Source organism: Vespa velutina, chromosome 9 (genome assembly GCF_912470025.1).
Source record: "Vespa velutina chromosome 9, iVesVel2.1, whole genome shotgun sequence".
NCBI classification, from domain to species: domain Eukaryota; kingdom Metazoa; phylum Arthropoda; class Insecta; order Hymenoptera; family Vespidae; genus Vespa; species Vespa velutina.
Genome location: NC_062196.1, coordinates 7,974,321 through 7,996,364, shown reverse-complemented (window position 1 = coordinate 7,996,364; position 22,044 = coordinate 7,974,321). Strand labels below are relative to the sequence as shown.

The 22,044-nt window shown below is 29.2% G+C and overlaps 1 protein-coding gene across 1 annotated transcript; it reads left to right on the top strand.

The window, feature by feature from the left end:
- The first annotated feature begins 1,351 nt into the window (after positions 1 to 1,351).
- On the top strand, positions 1,352 to 20,775 carry LOC124951538 (tachykinin-like peptides receptor 86C). Its single transcript, XM_047500068.1, has 8 exons — positions 1,352 to 3,236; positions 8,084 to 8,297; positions 16,883 to 17,017; positions 17,086 to 17,166; positions 17,676 to 17,826; positions 18,559 to 18,755; positions 18,903 to 19,030; positions 19,892 to 20,775. The coding sequence occupies exons 1-8, from the start codon at positions 2,942 to 2,944 to the stop codon at positions 20,017 to 20,019; spliced, it is 1,329 nt and encodes a 442-aa protein (XP_047356024.1). The 5' UTR covers positions 1,352 to 2,941; the 3' UTR covers positions 20,020 to 20,775.
- Positions 20,776 to 22,044: the final 1,269 nt, after the last annotated feature.

Below are 22,044 nucleotides of genomic sequence, written 5' to 3'. Positions count from 1 at the left end.
GACATCTAGTTGTATCCGCTAACACGACGACGACGGTTTCTGATTGGTCGAGTAAAATGTGGGAAATTCAATGGCTTTACTTTTTCATTCTCATTTTTCTGAATGAATTTATTCAATTTACGATAGCTTATCAAAGTTCCCTGAATACAAATGGGCATGTTTTATATTTAAATAAACAACGTATAGGTAAAAGATTTGGACCTATGAGATAGAATTGAAAGATTACTTTAAAATATTTATATCTGTAATGGAAAGTATTGGAAAACGGTAAATAAAGAATAAAAAGAAAACAAGAAGAAGAAGAGGAAGAAGAAGAAAAGAAAAAGATAGATAAAAGAAAAAAAGTAATTGAACTAATCGATAGAATTTAATCTCTCTCATTCAAACTTTACATTGCATTCATTTCTGTTCGCATGTTTTGCGAGCTTACGTGCATACGTCCATAGATTTATCCAACATTTATGCGCCCTCGCGTTTCCCTTTAAAAGCATGACCTACGTATGTCTTAGCCTTTTCTATCCTTTTAACCTTTTTACAATCCTGTTTATTGTCGATTCTAGCAGGCTTTAAAAAATTCAACAATTTATCTTTGAAAGTCTATCTAAAAGTTAAAAATATCTCACAAACTTCCAATGTACACTATTTCCTTAATGCAATATTAACATCAAATATCAGTTATTTAAAATCGGTATAAAATTTTATAATGTAAGAGGAAAAACACGAAGATATCCCTTTTTTTTTTTTATAGGTAATAAGTATAATATAACTCTACTGGTATTCACCCCTTTTCTTAAGAGTATGGAAACTCATTCTCAGACATTCTTATGCCGGTATAAAGGTATTTCGAAAATCGTACTGTTTTCTAATGTTACGCGATCGCAACTAAAGTTTTTTTATGGAGACGGAGAGAAAGAATAAATAAGAAGAAGAAAAATAAAAATAGAAAGAGGAGAAGAAGAAGATACGAGAGAAAGAGGAGTATATGATTGAAAAAGAAATTGTTCGAGAATGTTATAAAAAATCAATGATCTTTAAAAGATATATACCAATAATTTTCTGTATTTCTTCTTCTTCTTCTTCTTCTTTTTCTTCTTCTACGTTTGTTGTATATTTTCAAAATATTTTAATAGATTTTCTACGAAATTTATTATATATTCCGTCGCTCTTACATCCAATCCCATACTAACGTAAACCATACTAAGGTTTACTAGTAAAAGAAAATTTTCTGAAAGATGTAAAGAGGGTGAAGAAGGAGAAAGAGGTGCGAGGAGTAGCGATGGTAGTATATGCTATTGCGCACGCATCTTTGAATGAACATGCTTTTCAAGGCTTCAGTATCTCCGCCGAGGTTCGTGAGAACGGTATACCCAACTAAATCTCTTGATTTTATTTCGACATTGTATATCTCGTAACATTATAATCTAAAAAGGAAAAGTGTTCTCTTTTTTTTTTTTTTCGATCGAGCGATAAAAAGTTCTATTTGTCCGTTGATCGAATTAAAAAACGATAGACCGAAGAAAAAAAAGGAATAAAAATAAAAAGAAAAAGAAAAAGAAAAAATAAAAAGAAAAGAAAATAATAGCAAAAGGAAAAAAAAATGTTTCAACCTTTTTTTTTTTTTTACTTTTAATCGATCACAATGATCGATCATTTTTCTTTCGATCATTCGAGGATAACCGAATAATCATAATAATCTTAAAACTTTTCCATTTCCTATTTCTAGTGAAATTTTAATTATGGTGTACCCTCGGTGGTTGCGATTTCTCGATAAAGAAAGGACATGCGATACAAGGATTCGCGCGTGTATTTTAATAAATGTTTCGAATGTTTCAGATCAAAATTCAAATGTCAAAAGTAAAAGTGATACGATCCTTCTATCAAATTATCATAACGTTTAAGCTTTTGGGTTTAAGTGTGCTTTAAATTAAGGAGAATAGTTCTTCTTCTTTTTTCTTCTCTCCCTCTCTCTCTCTCTCTCTCTCTGTCTCTCTCTCTCTGTCTCTCCCTCTCTCTTTATTCCACGTTAGTGTTAATCTCCTGTGAAAATAAATGTGCTTGTTCTTCATCAACTTTAAAAATTCTTCAATCGCGGATCATCAAGGATCGTAGAAGAAGAATATAATCGACGAATTTATCGAAGATTTATCAAACGAATATTGAAATAACGTTAATTTTCGTAATAATAAAATATTGATATAATATAGAAGGAAGCACGATACGATTTATATTAAGATTGAAAACTGATCCTGAATATAAAAGAGATAATGATATTTGATATTATCGTTGTGTTATCTTAATGCAAGATTCTTAGGAAAACAAACTACAGGAGAAGAAGAATTGGAATTTTTAAAGGCGCATCTTTCTTAACTCAGATTTCAAGAGAGATTTTCTTATTAGTACAGTAGCTAAGCGTGTTTGACAATACTCTTAACAAGACTGTCCAATTAATAATAATCGTACAAAATAATAAATTCGAGAAGAAAAGGAAAACGAAAAAAAAAAAAAAACAGAACAAAAAGAAAGAAAGAAAGAAAATAAAAAGGAAAGGGAGAACACGTAATACCATTTTCGAATTGGAATCGATTAAAACTACCAATTATTCTATTCGTTAACAAGTTATTTTAATTCCGCTCGCATAAATCTTATGATTTTATTAATATATATATATATATAATAGAAAACGAAATGAAATCAGTTCGAGATCATTGAATCATTAAATTCACATTGAAAATATTCATTATCAAGAAAATATACCCATATTTGTTTGCGCATCGTTTATTAATTCGATTTTAAAAAGATTCTCATGAAAATCGTATTGGTTTTAAATGATAAACTGACGATTAAGTAAATAACATTTGTTAAAATCTAAAAAGGAGGAAGGATATTTTTTCTCACGATTATAATTGAAGAAAATTATTTGAGATAAAGTCTCGGATAAAATATGAATAGCGTTAATAAATTACATTTGTACAATTGCACTGCGTCGATTCTCGAACTTAATATATCTTTGTTAATAAAATTAAATCGTAGCGAGTTTTTAATCGTCTCCGAAGAAGCTTTAAGAAGATCGACGCAAAGAGATGTTCTTCGCGATGCACTTTCCGATTGTATCTTTGGTATTCAAGAACCACCATTCGATCTACCTTGGTGGCAAAAGCTTACATGGTCGTTGATATATGCGATCATTTTATTAATTGCAACCGGTGGAAATATAATCGTCATGTGGATAGTACTCGGTAAGGATTTTATCTACCTTCAAATTAATATTTTCATATTTCTATCGTAATTTTTAACATTAAAATTAGGAATCATTTCAACTCCATTTTATATCGTTCAATTAGATGATAACAATGAGATAACGATAACGTAAATATCGTAATCTCGTCCTTTCTTATATTTCTTTATCACCTGTGCATTCAAAGAATCATTAAAAATTTTAAGTACAATGATAATATCTCGAAATTTTAATTGTAAACTAAAAATTCTTCTCGATATTTATCAGTTATCATTTTGGATAAGTTTATTAAAATTTCTTAATACTTTATTAAACTTTACTTATCGTTAGAAAAGAAAAGAAAAGAAAAAAAAATACTTTTACTTTCTTTACTTACGTTATAATTTCTATGGTATGATCTCACTTTTATCGGAATTTATTATCAACACAGAAATTATTCTACTTATATGCTACGATGCTAACAAAATAGATAAACTTACGTAGATATTTACGTAGGATATGTGTAAGAGTACGTAGATGATTACTGAATAATAATAAGAAAGTATTATCGCGACAATTTCAAATAAGATCAGTATTCTCGATATAGTTGTGAAATATTCTATCGGTGAAAATGTCCCATCGAATATCATTCTGAGATAGATAGATAACATGTTACTAATGAAACTCTCGAGCGTAAAAAAGTCCTACGTCAATCGTAACTTTTTTCCTTTTCTTTTTCCTTCTTCCTTTTTGGTTTCTTTTTTCTTTTTTTTTTTTTTTTTCTCTATCGTTCCAAAAACGAATCAATTAGTTTTACATCCATGTGAAATGACTTGTCAATGAGATATATATATATATATATATATATATATATATATATATATATATATATACATACATATACATAGGTGTAAGTATAGGAAAAATATATGAAGATCGTGTAATCGATCGGGAATACCTAAAGAAAGATATCACGTTACAGAATGATTTACGTCTTTCAAGGATTTTCTTTTCCTGAAACATATATTTATTACCGTCATAACGATACTCCTTTTTCTGTATCACGATATACTTAGAAAGACACAGTTATGGATAAAAAGGTATCCAACATATATTTCACGTTAACAAATCCTATATCTTTTATGTTTCCCAACGTTCGATAAAAATCCGAAGTGTATAAAACAGACGATGTAATATAAAAAAAAAAGAAAAAAAAAGAAAAAAAAAAAAAGAAAAGGAAAAGAAAAAAGAAAAAAATGTGGTGAAGAAAGTTGTCCGTCAAAAAAATAATTCAATTGCCCTGAATATCGTACTATGAAAGATAGTACCGTAATATAAAAGATAAAATGATATCCGTAAAAGGGGGAAAGAAAAAAGAAAAAGAAAGACAAGGAAAACGAATCGAAAAAAGAATTTCGCTTCAAATGTAATACAATTTTAGCTTTTAGCTTTCGACGGAGAACAAATTTGAAGATTTTTTCGATTTATTTGATTCTTTTCGAATAATCACCAATTCTTTTTTTTCTTTCTTTTCTTTTGTTCCGTGCAAAGGTCTTCTATTACTTTGAAAGCTGCAAGATATTTCACGAGATGGATAGACAAGTTTTTAGTAGCTAGCTACGTGATTTCGTACGGTCGAAAAAGTCGAACGTGACCATGCCAATGTTTATCCACTTTTAGTGTTGAGAAAGGTTTTTCTCATAAAAAATTCTTTAAGAAGGAGCAGACGAATCTAACTTTTCCCAAAAGTAAATCGTTCTAAAGTCCAATCGGTTTTTCTCCTTTTTTTTTCTTCCTTTCTCTCTCTCTCTCTCTCTCTCTCTCTCTCTCTCTCGTGTAAAGTCATTAGAAGTCAGAAATTTATTAGCATATCCTAGAAAATTAAACGAACTATTTTCGTAATATCAAACAAAATGTTCTTTTGCTTTTTCTATTTTCTTTCTCTCTTTCTCTCTTTTATTGATCTCTCTTTTTCATCCTAAATTTTCTTGAGAAAGTATTACGAGATATTTAACTCTATGGAGAAGGAACAGGTAGAATTTAATTACAGAAGAAAAATAGAACATATCCATTTATCAACGTGAAAGTATGTTCCTTCTGTGAAGTTTTTACCCTTACATCTCGTTAACTTCGAAATTTCCACCCTAACATTTAGCCAGAAATTGAACTAATCTTTGGTTCCCCATTGAGAAATGCTAGATGACTAAACATTTATACCATACGTATGTACATATATATATATATATATATATATATATATATATATATATATATATATATATGTATTACTGTGTGTGAAACGAGTGTTTGTCTTTTTTACGTGACAGGCTGGAAAAAAAGTTGTACGTATGAATATCATGATTGCACGTTTTGTTATCGATCTTTGGGTCTGCGAGTGAGAGAGAGAGAGAGAGAGAGAGAGAGAGAGAGAGAGAGAGAGAGAGAGAGAAAGGAGAAAAAAGGAAAAAAAAGAGGAACAAACATGTCTTTTCTTGTTGATATTTATCTATGTTTGATGAGAGGCAGAAAGAAAATTTTAATTTATATATACCATCAATGTATGTTATGCATGTTAGTAATTCTATAAAATGAACATTTTCTCATTGGGATAACATATTTTCATTGACAAATGCACAAATATAAAATATAAGGGAATGCACTATCAAAAGATACGATGGATAAGTGTAATAAAAACTTTTGCAACTCCGTCAAGGAGAAAAGCTATATCTATGATCCTTTAGAAGTCCTTTCCCTTTTTTATAGACTGAATTTTTTTTACTTCCGTGATTTTTGTCCCCTCGAGGGTTACCGCAAATTCAATGAGGTGACACGTGTCGGTAAAGGGCATCCTTCCTTTTTCTTTACCACTTTCGCTAAAACTTTTCTCATATTTTAGGGCAAATGAAAACGGGCTGTTGCTAAAAGTTTATCTAACATTTATAATGATCTCTCTCTCTATCTCTCTTTTTGTCTCTTACTCATTATGATTACATTATTGGATTATGGAAACAAATATACGTATTGAAATGAAAAAGTTTTCTCTTTTCATTTTATAAATCGTTTCACATTTTTCTCTCTCCCTCTCTCTCTCTCTCTCTCTCTCTCTCTCTCTTTTTCTAGTGAAAAATCCTTGTTATTTTTCGCAAGTTAAGTGAGAAACAAAGAGAGTGAGAGAAAACTGATCGTCGATAGAAGACGTTTAAGAAAATGTTGAGAGTTTGATAAATATGTTTTTCTTTCAACTATCGACTCCATGAAAAGTGAGTAGTATTAAAGGTTGCTGTTCAGTTAGAGCGACGAGAATACGATCGATCTTCGTAACTAATAACGTTTGCCTAACTACAGACAAAGTAAGATATATATATATAAATAAAGTAAGATATATATATATATATTTTTTTTCTCTTTTTCCCTTTATTTTTTGTTCTTTTTTTCTATTCTTCTTCACAACAATTTTCCACTAAGAACAGCAAATTTTTCGCATTACGAACGCATTTATTATAAGCTTGGTGGTACCTACGTAAAAGCTGAGTCAACACGAAGGGAATTTGCTTATTTTATCGGTGGAAGAATTTAATAGGCACTCAAAATTGCTTTTACGAGAATATAAAAATGTTCAGTAATGTTAGATAGAAAAATTGTTTAGTAATGTTAGAATTATCATGATCCTTGACCATTCTTATCAATTTATAAATGTTATAATATTATATTTTTTAAAATAATATATGAACGATACCCCTTGAGTATACTGTTACATCGTGAATTTGCATAGATGAAATTGATTAGAGAAGTACGAGGATATTTGGAGATAATTACGTATCATTTCGAGATAATTACATTTACATTCGTGATTTTAACGATTTTATTTTAAGAAAGAGAAATAGAAGGGAAAAGAGTGGAAAAATAAAAAATGTATAAAGACATTTTTTTCTTTTTTTGTTTCACATGTATATGGGAGAGAGGGAGAGGGAGAGGATGGAGTAGTATAGAGATGGATATTAAAATTTCATTGTTGTCATGGGCGATGGTTCAAACTGTGCCATCCAAATGCGTTAAAGTACATTTTATGAATATTCAACTATCCTTCCTCTATCTCGAACATAACAAATTCATTTTTTCCATTTTTTTTATTTATTATTATCCATATCGTTATTACGAATATATTTGCATAAACCATGAAATTAAAGTAAAAATTTATGAAAAGATTAAGATCATCGGTTGTGAAAAAAAAAAAAATATATATATATATATATATATAATTTTTGTGAAAAAAATTTGTGAAAAAAAAATATATATATATATATTTAAAAAAAAAATAGATATTCATTTATTACATAAAGTTTCTTTGAAAATGTTTGCTTGTGATTTCTTCAAATCATTTCTAGGCGTTGAATCATTTGCATAAGGAAATTGAAACGATAATGTTAAAGTAGATAGGTAGATAGATCGATAGATAAGTTGGTAGATACTTCGATTTACTTTGAAAATACTCAATAAATCCAACGGGTAATTCCACTGAAAGCATTATTTTGCAATTACGACAACGTTAACATTACAGATTGGAATATAAATAGAATTTAATCGAAGGCAAGTTTTAAGATAGATTTTGATCAGATAATCGGATCTATCTATCTTCTTATTTTATTATTCCTGTTCGAGTTTTAAATCAAATGAATTTTTCTAATTGAAATAATTTACACCTAATGGATGTACATAGAGTTTGAATTTCCGATGATCTTCTTCGAGAACTTTAGCAATTAATTCTTCTAATCTTTCAAGAGATCTTTTTTTATTTTTTATTTTTACAAGTGAAAGCCTTTAAAAAGATTAACACATATATCTATATATATTCTTTTTTCTCTTTCACAGCACATCGTCGGATGCGTACTGTTACCAACTATTTCTTAGTGAATCTCTCATTGGCAGACCTGATGATGTCGTTACTTAACTGCGCCTTCAACTTTATTTTCCTCCTTAACTCTAGCTGGCCCTTTGGTGCTATCTACTGTACTATCAACAACTTTGTCGCTCATGTGACTGTCGCGTCGAGTGTCTTTACATTGGTGGTTATATCCTTCGACAGGTATGTCCTACTTTTTTTTCTTCTTCTTCTTCTTCTTCTTCTTCTTCGTTTCTTTTCTTTTCCTTTTTTTTTCGCCCCTTACTTTATGTATATTCTTTATTTAAATATTACTACAAATATACGATACATTTTTTAATATATTACGTAGATATTTCATACTATATGAATTATCTAACGATAAATAATATTGGATGATCATTAAAAAAAATATTTCCTTAAGAAAATATACCTAATTAGAAATTAATAGCGAATACCTTATCGTTGGTTTAATGATCATCATTAAAAATTATTATCCATAATATTTAATGAATAATACAATGCCTCTCGTGTATAATTAGAAAACAATTTCGAATCTTCATTATATAAAACAAAGTTCATTGTTAATTAATGCGATTTAAAATAATTTTCAAGCGATTAAATTTTATCGAATTATTAGGTGTTACTTAAATCGAACGTAATAAAAATATAATTTTAATAAATATAATATATTATAATTTGTCATTCGTCGTGATTATCATAAAGAAATTTTTCAATGTAATTTGTAAAAAATATTTATTTTGTGAGATCACTTTAAGAGTTAAATATAAAAGTTTAATTAATGATGTTTAAGAGTGATAGATGTTTAAAATAAGTTTCCCAAAGTTTCATCTTAGACGAAACTCCAAAAGAAAATAAAAATATATTCAGACGAAGATAAATTAGATGCATGATTTATTTACTTTCTCAATTTATTTATAAGTTTCATTGTCCTCTATTGACAGAAAAGATACTCGATATAAACGATAGAAAGAATCGATTTGTTTATGTGTAACGCAAGTAGAGATTATGACACGTATTCGAATATGTATGAATGAAGTTTTATAAATCGTCTCTAACTAAGTTCATCTATGAGAAAGTATCAATGCAAAATATTTCCGTTCAATGATTGCTTCGACGAAGTCTATGCCATTTTTCTTTTATTTTATTTATGCCATTTTTTCTTTTTTCTTTTTTTTTTTTTTGGATGGATGAAATTTAGAGAAAAAGGAAAACAAAAAAAGAAAAAATAAGAAAAGAAGGAAAAAAAGAAAAAAGAAGAAAAACTCATTCATCATCGCGTCAATCAAAATCACGGAGGAACTTGATTCGACGTCGACTCAACTTCCGAACTTATTTTCTTTTGTATCGATCGTACTTATTCGTCTAGAAAATAAAAAAAAAAAAAAAAATACTCTTCGATTCAGCTTATTTCGTCGAATTGGAAAAAAAGAAAAAAAAAAAGAAGACGATATAATCGTATCGTAATTTTTGAAATTTTGGGAAGAGACGGTGGTTGAGGATAGGTGATAAGAGGAGAAAAAAGATGTTAACATTTGTGACGAATCCCTTCGAAATTCTTTAAATATGCAGGAAGTCTCTCCAGATTCGAAAACAGCTACGTATCTTACATAAATTTAAATAAAACAACGATCAGAAGTTTCCTTTCTTTCCGTTTTGTCTTTTCCTTCCTTTCATTCCATCATTCATTCATTCATTCATTCTCTCTTTCTTTCTTTTCCTTTCTTCCTTCTTTACTTCCGTCCTTCATCCTTTTCTGTCATTCACGAAATCGATTCGTCCTTTAACCAGAAATACGATTCCATCTATTCAGACTTTCTTACAAAGAAAAATTATCAAGTTTTACTTCTTTCCTTAACGATTAGATCAGTAATTTTCTTCTTAAAGGATGTAATTTACGAAAGTACAAACAAACGAACGAACGAACGATAGAGAAACGTAAAAATGGATACGGATAGAACTTCATAGTTCTTCTTTTTTTCTTTTTTCAATAGAAAAACTTCTTGTACGTGTACTCTAGCGAGTATACACGTCTAAATTTTCTTCGAAGTTTTGAAAAAAAAAAACAAACAAAAAGAAAAGAAAAGAAAAGAAAAAGGATAAGAGAAACTTACGGATACACGAAGGTTTGACATTGTAGCGTACGCGTTAAGAGCCAAGATAAAATAGAGTCGAATGTCGCATGTGGAGAAAGAAAAAAAAAAAAAGGAAAAAAAAGAAAAGAATAAGAAAAAGATAGAGAGAAAGAGAAAGAAGAGAAGAAAAGAAAGTTGAGATTTTTTTTGTTAACATATTCTGATAAAGAAAACAAATCCTCTCGCAATATACTCTGGTTACCTTTATCATCGTTGAGCTTGTCTTTCCTTGGCAGGTAATATATAAGATGCAAGAGTAATAAGATAATAAAAAGAGTACATCTTTTTGAAATCTAATTTTCTTTAGATTTTCTATTATCGTTAATTCTTTACAAAAATTAATTTCGATGTAAGCTGATATTTTCGATCAGAAACTAAGAGAAATTATCACACATACATATACACACATACACCCATCCACACGCACGTACACATATTAATCCAATTAAACCAATAATACTTTATGTGAAATAATGATCAAATAATTCTTTGAAAATTAATTCTATTTTTTAAAATAATTATTACACACACATATATATATATATATATATATATATATATATATATATATACTAATCAAACTAAATAAGAATTTGATCATGTACAAGTATGTCCCCTTAAAGATGGGGGTCTCGTACCAAAACTTCATCCGATAGAAATCTTAAATATACGAACGCTATGGATACAGATTTTCTCTCTCTCTCTCTCTCTCTCCCTCTCTCTTTCTCTCACACGTTCCCTCGCGAACCAAGAGAGAATCGTAGATTTTCTAAGACTGATAATAATATTTGCCGGTAATAATTAAGGCAGGATAATTAACGCAAAGAAAGATCTTTGCTGTCTCATCGTTTTCAGATAAGCTGCAAACATTTCAGAAGATTTATATATATATATATATATATATATATATATATATATATATATAATTTACCGAAATCAAAAAGCAAATAAATCATATATCCTATTATTTAATACATTTGACAATAACAATTTACTTGTCTCACTTGTTAAAACTGATCATTGCAAAATTGATTTTATTATTCTCTTATTTAAGGGATATAATAGAAAATAACAAAGAAATGAAAATAAAACAAAAGAAAAAGAATTAGAAACTCTACGAAACTGGACAAAGAGAAATGTTATAATGGAAGAGTGTTCTATTTGATTTTCTTTTTTTATTTTTTTATTTTTTTAAAGAAAAAGAAAAAAAAACAGAAAGGAGAAAAAATAATAGACCTGAGAGAATAAAATTCGATCGATTATATTTCGAGTGTCTTTCTTCTCTTTCATTGTTTGGAACGTGCTATCGCTTAAATTGAGTTCCATACGATATTCCAACGAAATTAATTCAAATTCCTGAATAAAGATGTATATTCTGTTATGCATATATATATATATATATATAGACAAAAAAAACCAAAAAAAAAATTAGCAATATCGACATCGTATCATTAAAGTTTAACATAGCTAATAATTAATAACTCAATGTAATTCAAAAAGTTTGGTTTCTACGATGAAAATAAATCGAAGTCCCTCGTACCACTTTTTTTTCTTTTTCTCTTTTTTTTTGTTTTCTTCGACATTTTCATCGACTTCGACATCTAAAAAAAAAGAGAAATTGATGAGATTGGATCGGAGAAAGTATCTGCGAGAATTAAAGTTTTTTTCTTTTTTCAAAGATCTGACTGCCAACGTTATATACATCGCCTCAACAAATGGAAAGAAAATTTTTCTTGGAAATTTTTTTAATCGTTTTAAATACTTTGCAAATTGTTCATATTTATTTTTACACATTTTATGTACATTTATCGTATACATAAATCAAATGCCTTGCGGCTTCGTGTTTTATCTTTTTTTTCTCATTTTATCTATTTGCCTCGTCTGCTTTTCCCATTTTGTTTTGTCCGTATTTTGTAAAAATGAAAAATAAAATTAAATATTAAAATATATTTTCTTCGTCTCTCTCTCTTTCTCTCTTTCTCTCTCTCTCTCTTTTTTTTATAAAACGTGTCATTAAGATTATTCTTTATGTTCTTAAACGAACATAATATTAATTATTACGGGATAATAGATATTTGTATAATAATTTTTTTTTCTTTTTTTTTTTTTTTAATAGAAATTTTATAATGACTCAATATTATGTCAGAAAAAGAAATGTTTTTATTAAATTATTTTTGAGAGAAATAAGAAGACGAAAACATTGAGAAATATAAATCAGTTTTTATAAGATCGAAGCAATATAAGGAGAAACAAAAATCAAACAAAAGTGTTGATGCATTCAATCACTATATTTCTTATTCAAATCTTATGCATCTTGACGCCATGTGTCTCTATGCAACCATATATTAGCATTTGAAGGAACGTTAGATAATAAGCGAAGTTTGTCGTAGACGTTTCAAGGATGTACGTTCGTAAAGGGAGAAATGAGACGTAAAAAATAACGGTAAAAAAAGGAATTTGAAAGGAACGACAAAAATAAATCAAATAGAAATAATCAAGAGAGAGAGAGAGAGAGAGAGAGAGAGTAAAATTTAACAAATCAAAATGTAATCTGTTATGGTCCCTTTATTTATCGCAAAAAAAAACGAACTGATTGGATTTCTGATCATTTCTTTAAAAATTGCCAACAACTATTTTTATTAGATATTTGCATTTCCCAAGGTCTTGAAATTTGCTTTCTAAGCAATTTCAAAACTATCTCGATTAAGAATTATACCCTCTGCCAGCTGCAGATATTTCTGTTAAATGTTTTTCTATTTGTGGAATAAATTTTTTATTTTCTTTCTTTTTCTGTTCTTTTTTCTTTTTTTTTTATTTCTCTCTTTCCTTCCTAAATGAATTCACGGAGATGAAAAAAATCTGGAGCATAAATGGAAACATTGTACTATATATCTTGTGTATATATATATATACACAAGAAGAAAGTGCTTTGATTAATGTTTATAATTAGTGTAAGTTAATATTGTATGCGCGAAATACACTTTTTCAATATTACGAGAAAATATTATTTATCTATAATAAAATACGCATATCTCGCACATTCAAAGAAAATTTTTTCAGTATCTCGCCAAAGCTTTTATTGTGAAATGCTTTCTTTGAAATTGCTTTGTTTCCTTATTATTTTATCATAGCATAATAATAATAATAATAATAATAATAATAATAATAATAATAATAATAATAATAATAATAATAATAATAATAATATTTTTTCTCTCATAGGCAAGAGAAATAAAACGGATTCGAAGTTTTTTATTTTCTTTTATACTTTTGATCCGTTCATTATGATACCGATAAAATGTAAGAATATGATTAGCTTGCCTCCTTTCAAGTGAAATCGACAATGTTCAAATATGAAAAAAGTATCCTCATATTTCGTTTGATCGATCATCAAATGCCATTACAATCTTCTATTATTCATTTTCCTTTTCACAATAGAACAAACAATTGCTGATTGCTCGTTACTGAAAACGAATCCTTAAAATTAATCTATACGATATTTTCTACAAATATCTGTATCATTAAGACAGTTACGAGAAATGAAATTGAATGAGACAATAAATTCTTTTATCTGCGGTATTGTTAATTTTCTGTCTATTTATTATATCTATCAACACAATATAGATCCATATATAAGGAGAGTCATTTACAGAAGAAAAGGAAAATCACGGCCACGAGTAAGACTATATATAACCCCTCGTTAATTAGATCAAATATTAAATAAAAACGAAAAGCAAGCATCTTTGTAAGAAAGAAATTGAATTTCTTTTTCAAATAAAAAAAAAAAAAAAATATATATATATATATATATATAGATATATGTAGATATATATGTATGTAATTTTATATACGTTCCTCTAACTCATCGTCGTAAAATTCAAGAGGTTGGAAAAATGGTTGTCAATAACAGAAAGAGAAAAAGAGAGAGGGAGAAAGAGAGAGAGAGAGAGAGAAAGAGAGAGAGATTAGTTTTGTGGTAACTCAGGGCGCCAAGTTTATTACTTCTTTGAGAAGAGACAAAATACAACGGGAGTAACTATGATAACAAAACCGCAGAATCTCATTCGCTTTACAATTTCGTCTGATTTACTTTCACAAACTTACAAAGTAGAAATATTCATATCGGTGTACTCGTTAACTCGGTATCTTTTTCACGTCATTAATATCGATTCGTTAAATCTCACAATTTCGTATGAATTAAAGAGAACAATTTCACTAATGCTAATCTCTATATAAGTTGAATTAGCAATGTAACGGAGCCAATGATAGATGATGATAATGATGTTTCGATAATATGTAATCGTATATAACGATCAATACGTATTGGAAATTGATAGAACTAATTAATTACTGTTATTCTAGAAGACGTATTATGCATCTAAATTAATATATATCGTAGAATGATATTGAATTATAAACAAAATCGATTATTTCCGAAGGAAATGAATTATTTATTAATTAATTAATCCAAATATATTTATGTACATGCATCAATCTATACGTATTGTTCCCTTTACGTTTCTTTCATCTTCTACCTGCTTTTATCAAAGATACGAGGCAAAGAAACATATAAAAGGAATTAAAAAAGAAATGAATGAATAAATAAAAAAAAAAAAAAAAAAAAAAAGAAAATGAAAGGAAAAACATCAAAAGAAAGAAAAAAGAAACAGAAAATACAGGGAGAAAAAAATAAAAAGGGAGAAATAACATGGAACGGAATGCTCGCATAGGAGAATGAATCGGATGAAACTTCAACGAGGCAATGATTGATAGAGCAAAACATAGATATAAAGAAAACTTCATTACTCCGATATAATTGTTTTCTGATTCATATGTTTCATGATCTATTCGAAGGAAATTTTCAAAGTAATATCACGATGTTTATTACAAAGTCTTCGACAAACAACGATCTCTCCTTTAATTATTTCACATCAATAATAAAAATCGTCTATAGAATTTATAGATATGTGTTGAATATGGTATCGTATATAAATACGTACGTATGTATCTATAATAATATCTTACATGTGAAGATGTGATATACCTTAAAGAAGATTTCGAGACTCTTGTATCTCAAGAGAAGAACTTTTACCAGGAAGATCAAAGAAAGTTCACCGTGTTTTTTCTTCCTTGCAATTTAGAGAGGTGGGAAAAACTGAAATGCCATTTTAAAATTCTCTCTCTCTCTCTCTCTCTCTCTTTCTATTTTCTTTTCTCTCTTTTTCTTTCCTTCTGAGCAAAGAAGCAGTTGGAAAACTTACGACCGTGGTTCGAAATACAATCACGAAATTTCGTTAGGGTAAGAAAATAGCTTAAATTATTTTACGGAAATGGCTAAAAATTTATCTTTCTACGAAAAGAAATTGAAGAGTGCCTAACGTTCGTGCCATTCGACAAAGAATTTCATTTAAATTTCAGGTCGAAAACATGTTCCTTCTTTCTTTTATACATACACACGTACATACACACACACACACACGAACACATACACAGATACATAGCTCACACGCACACTGTTATTTTCCGTAGTTAAAATTTTTCGTTCAAACTTTTGCATGGTAATCAAAAATATTTGAACGTTATTGGTCCATGACAGTACCCGTGAAGGCGTTTAAAATATCGTATAATCGATAGACGATAGAAGTGTAGAGGACATGCGATTCCCACGCATTTCGATTAACGAAAAAATTCCATTAACGCAAAACTCGTAAGCATCTGTTTGCGAGAATAGTAAAGCTCCTTCTTCGGCAGTTTTTCCAATTGGAAGAGCAAGGAAAACGCGTAAGGAAAACGTTAAGATGGCCTCTTTTCGAGGATCACGTCTAGTAAACTTCACGTTTAATCATTTATTTTCTCTTCCTTCTTTCTCTCCTTCTTGTTTTTTTTTTTTCTTTTATTTTCCTTGCTGTTGCTCTCTCTCTCTCTTTCTCTCTCTTTTTCTCAGTCCTTAGACGATGAAACATCATTCGAACTGAACAAAAAAAAAATATTTTTCTTTCTTCCTCTTTTTCTCTTTCTCTTTCTATTGTATTTTCAATAAAGTTTTTTAAATAGGAATATAAAAAGGAAATATAAAAATTTCAAATTCATTGATATTCCAGATCATATTGAGATTTTTTATCTGAATTTTGATTTAAGCTATCACAAATAATATCACGTTTCTCCGTTATTCGCGGATGTCAATAGAAGCTCCTTACAAGCTTTTCTCCTTTCAAGCGAAGGGGGAGAGGAAGAGAGAGAGAGAGAGAGCGAGAGAGAGAGAGAGAGGGAGAGAGAGAGAGAGAGAGAGAAATGTGAGAATCATAGACGCAAGAAGCTAACACCAATCCTTTCGGTATGAAAGGAAGGAGCTTTGAGCCGTTGAGCTGCTTTGAAGATGTTGCGAATACGTCGTTGCAAATAACTGTATTGCTCAAAGCCTCTCTCTATCTCTCTCTCTCTCTCTACATTGTTAAATGCATTAGATTCATCTGGAATTTCTAGGAAATAAAACAAATATACGTCTTCTCGTTTTATATATTTTATGTGTAATTATATGTATGGATTTTTAAAGCGTTCGTCATATTCTTTGCAATAAACGAATTTAATATAATCTTCTAATCCATTGACAATTATCAATTCATCCCGTTTCAGATATATGGCTATCATGCACCCTTTAAAACGGCACATGTCACGAAGGAGAACCATATTGACTTTGATTTTAATATGGGCAATATCGTCCATCTTGGCCATTCCCAATCTATTATATTCCACGACCAAACAGAAAAGGTAAAAATATTTGCGAATCGATATCAATGAACGAAAAAAAATCAACATTCAATATGTGTTCATTACAGATATTTAAACGGTAAAACAAGGATCTCTTGTTTTCTAGCCTGGCCCGATGGAGGATACTTGAATAGTAAAACAGGATACTTGTAAGTAAATGTTCTCGTTAAAGAAGTTATCTTAATAAACGATAAACAAATTGATTTTCATGAAGTCGCTTGAAAACATTTCGTAATTAGTAATGTTTGCACGTATGGATATAAATGATTGGAGAAAGAAAGAAAGAAAGAAAGAAAAAAAAAAAAAAAGAAGAACAATATTGAACATACACATATGTATTATTAACCAAATGACAATTCTTTTTAAGAAATTTTATTAAAAACAACTTTAACCGAATTAAAATCAATTTGCGTTTATTCCTTCGTACTAACGATTCGATTATATGTAATATATATTTACGAATTGTATAAGTCAATGAAACTTAGGAAATGAATGGATCAGTTAAAAAATTGATATTTTGTCTGTGTCGTGCGAAAGATAACGAAAAAAAGAAAGAAAAAAAGGAAAAAAAAAAAAAAAAGAAAAAAAAGAAAAAGAAAAGAAAAAAAAATTCGTTTCTTTTCTCGTTGGTTTTTTCCTTTCTATTTCTTTGTTCCAGTTACAATCTACTTTTTCTAAGTATGACATATCTAATTCCCATCGTGGTAATGGCCATTTGTTACACTCTGATGGGTCGGAAACTCTGGGGTTCCAAGTTCATTGGCGAGCTCACGCACAACCAGAAAGAGTCGATGAAATCCAAACGGAAGGTATAAAGTCCTCGGATCTTCTCAAAAAAAAAAAAAAAAAAGAAAAAAAAAATAAAGAAAAAAAAAGAGAGGGACGAAAGAAAATGGTTTCCTCCTAGCGATAATCACGCAAATACTAACGAAATCTTTTCTGGCACATTCCATGGCTTAAAAGAGAATCACGCTGAACTCATTATCGTTAACGTTACGAAAAATTCACCAAATGATATCTCAGAATATTCCTTGCCCAGAATTCATTTGTGGTTGAACATAGTAATCGTATTGGATAAGTCGAAATGAGAATGCTATCGATTTTGCAAATACTTACGTATACACATATATACATATAATACATATAACCATCTACGGTGATAAATCCTAAATCCTTGTAGGATTACGCTGACCATTCGAAGTCGAGATCGTAGCGATGCCCATTTAATGTCCGATCCGAATCAAATCCTCTTAATATCTTCTTTTTCCTTTCTTTTCTTTTTTTTTTCTTCTTCTTCTTCTTCTTCCTTTTTTCGTACTTTGTTAGAAAAAATACTCCTCGAAATGACAGATCCGTCAATTCGTCTCAATTATTATCTTTCTCTCTCTCTCTCTCTCTCTCTCTCTCTCTCTCTCTCTCTCTCTCTCTCTCTCTCTATTTTTCAGTCTCTCTCTATCTATTTATCCATATATATATATATATATATTTATCTATCTATCTCTCTATCTCTCTTTTTCTTTTTTTCTTTCTTTTTTTTCCAGGTAGTCAAAATGTTCATCAGTATCGTCACGATATTTGCCATTTGTTGGTTTCCCTATCAAGGATTTTTTATATTCGTTTATCATTATCAACACTTTATACAGACCAGTTATGTTCAACATGTTTATCTCAGTTTTTACTGGCTGGCGATGTCTAATTCTATGGTGAATCCTATCATATATTATTGGATGAACAATAGGTGAATATACATATATATGAATTTCTCTTGAAAATTAAGGAAAATTAAAAAATTTTAAATTAAGGAAAAATAAAAAATAAAAATATTTCTTCGCGATGTAACATGACATGCGGAAGAAAAAAAATATAATTACTTTGTCATTTATAGATTCCGAGTATATTTTCAATTGATAATTTGCAAGTGTTGTTGCGCGTTGGATCGAACGAACGTGAACAGTCCGCAAATGCGCGAATTTATAGAACTTCATCGTTCCGATCAAGAACGTTGTCGATGTGGTAAGTGTTCGTTGATTTATCTCGAATCAAAATTAAACTTTTGTTTGCGAAATAAAACGAGGAATAATAATAATAATAATAATAATAATAATAATATGAATATAAAGGAGTAAAAGAATAAGAATAAAAATAAGAATAAGAATGATGTATCCTTTTTAACGTGATATTGTGTAAGAAATAAATGAAAATTTTAATTATAAGAATCTAATTAAAATCTTCGATGTGATCGAAAATGTTGTTTATTTTTGATAAAAAATTCATTTCCAATCGAGACAATCCGAGATTCTAATATTAAAACTTTTCGAAGAACTTATCGATCTCATAGGATGCATAAAGAAATATTTTTTTTTGTCGTTTTAATTACTTTATCTCTAACCCCGATTATTATTTCTCGATTGATAAGTTCAATAGGCCAATCAGTACCTTGTGATTTTCTTTTTTAACAATATGCAAGAGAGCCAGAATTAAAAGTTTATTCTCCCATGGAGTTTATCTTTCAAGATCAAACTTCCGACTTTATCCTAGTTAAAGTTATTTACCGTTTCTAATACTTGAAGAAGAAACTTTACGTTTCTATAGAAAATAAAGTTATACATATATAATAAATTTCAATAACTATTACGATTCCTTATCATGGATGTTTCATTTAAACTTCCTTGTGAAATTTGCATTAAACATGGTTGACCAAAGAAAAATATATTTCGAAAGTTTTCGAATTTATACGATTTATAGCACATTCGGAAGTTTCAGATCAAGATAAGAATAAACAGAGAGAGAGAGAGAGAGAGAGAGAGAGAGAGAACGAGAGAGAGAGAGAGAGGGGGAGAGATTACGTGTTCATTTGATTTGTTATTTTTTCAGGACGTTTACAAACCACATCGATCCGATGGCGTCATAGCGGTGGGGAGAGTCACATTCAAACCTTCAGGATGAATTCTCGATCGACTTACGCAAATCGTTCTACCAAAGACGACACGGTCATCATTTGATAAATCAACAAAGAATAAATAAATAAAAAAAAAAAAATAAAAGTAGAAGAAAACATGAATGTGGATTTAACAATGATGATTTCGGAAACGATCGATCTAACGATCGATCGTATTTCAATGTCCAGAACGTCGTTCTAGATATATTATCGATCGTTATTTTTTAATATTCGGAAAACTCAGCGGCCCAACTTTCCTTTTTTTTGATAAATAAATAAATATGAACGTAATATATATATTGTAAAAGAGTTTGAAACGAGGGCAAAGTGGTAAATACACGCTACGCCATTATTTTCTTACGTGGGAGGACAGAATTGTAAAAGGAAGAAAAAGAAAAAAGAAACAAGAAAAAAGAAAAAGAATAAAGATGTTGGATTTAAAAGCTTCGCGAGGATCGATTCTCATACATTAAAAAGATTTTCAACTGGAATGTATCGCGTGTTATGTAGCGTATATTTATTTTTTTTTCAAAAAGCAAAGACTTTTCAGATAAATAGTTTCTCGTTCACACGCGAAAGAGAAAGAGGTCTCTCTCTTTCTTACACACACACACACACACACACACTCATTCTCCTCTCTCTCTCTCTTTTCTTTTTTCATTCATAAATTATAATAAAATGAAAAAAAAAAATATATGTATATATTTATATATATAAGCGAGGAATATATCCCCATAATCTTTCTACCTCGAATAAGGAATAATCGTTTAGAAAAATTTGTATTAACAAGTTTTCTGTGAATAAATTCAATGTAAATGTTTGTCCAGTTTAATCCTCGTGTCCCAATGACAATGCTATTTCCGGACTAATCGAGCGATATTAAAAGGAAAAAAAAAAGAAAAGAAGAAGAAGAAGAAGAAGAAGAAAAAATGGATTTTGTAAATTTTAATTCATCGAGCGAGCTTATTAAGATAAACATAAACAAACGATTAAATGTCGAGAAAATAAGGGAATGATAATTTTTTTCGGTGAAAAGAGGAACAAAAAAAAGAAAGAAATATTTCCCATGGATTAATAAAGTAATAGAAAAATCATGTTTATCCTCGGGAATCCTTTTACAGTAAAAGGATAATCTTTTCCGATCTTATACAGACCGGAGATGTCAACGGGAAGGATAATTTCGAGATTAATTCACCTGGAAAGGAAATTAATGTTAGCTGACGATGAGATAAGTAACATCCCTACTTTTATTTTTCGACTGATAAAGAAATGTCTTTGCCTCTCTCTCTCTCTCTCTCTCTCTCTCTCTCTCTCTCTCTCTCTCTCTCTCTATCTATCTATCTATCCATCTATCTATCTCTATATATCTTATTATCTTAAAAACACTTTTGATTTTTCAAGGATTCGTTCAGTCTTAGTAAGAGTTTTTTGAGAAAAAAAAAAAAGAAAAAGAAAAAAAAAGAAAAAAAGAAAAGAGAAACAAGAACTTTGAATTAAAGAAAACAAGTTTATGTGGACTTGTACTCGCCTACCTTATTAGAGGTTTTCTATCCTCTCTGGATATCAGGTACTAGTCACATAAAGTATGATAATCCTACAATTAGGACGTATTATTATCGCGTGACGATGTCTGTTTGGTATCGTATCATGCAATGGGAGACTAAACACATATTACTATACCTATTTGTGTCAAAGGTTTTTTTTCTTTCTTCTCGTATCTCGCCTAACTGAACGAACAAGTGGTAGAGACATTATTTTATTTAATACGCTCTCGTATTATTTATCGGTCCTTTAATATGACAAATTGGAAATTGTGCTGGATTGTGGGAGAACGGAAGAAAAAGGAAAAGAAGCAAAAAAAAAAAAAAGACAGAAAAAAGAAAAGATATCGATTTTTTTCATAGGAAATAAAAAAAGTTACGAAAGAGTAGGGGAACAGAAAGAAGAAAAAAAAAAAAAAAAAGAACAGGAGCTTCATGTCCATCGTAAAATTTCTTCCTTCGTTTGCTTTTGTCGCAGAATTCCGTTTTTGAATTTCGTTTTCTCTTCTTCTTTTGTTTACAATAAATAACGCATAAGCTACAATACA

What these genes read in the sequence shown, in the direction of transcription:
- LOC124951538 (XM_047500068.1), top strand. Translation starts at nt 2,942, where the DNA reads ATGAATAGCGTTAATAAATTACATTTGTACAATTGCACTGCGTCGATT. An exon ending in TCCACGACCAAACAGAAAAG is followed by an intron (nt 17,018 to 17,085) that starts GTAAAAATATTT and finishes TGTTCATTACAG; the next exon opens with ATATTTAAACGGTAAAACAA. An exon ending in CGATGAAATCCAAACGGAAG is followed by an intron (nt 17,827 to 18,558) that starts GTATAAAGTCCT and finishes TTTTTTTTCCAG; the next exon opens with GTAGTCAAAATGTTCATCAG.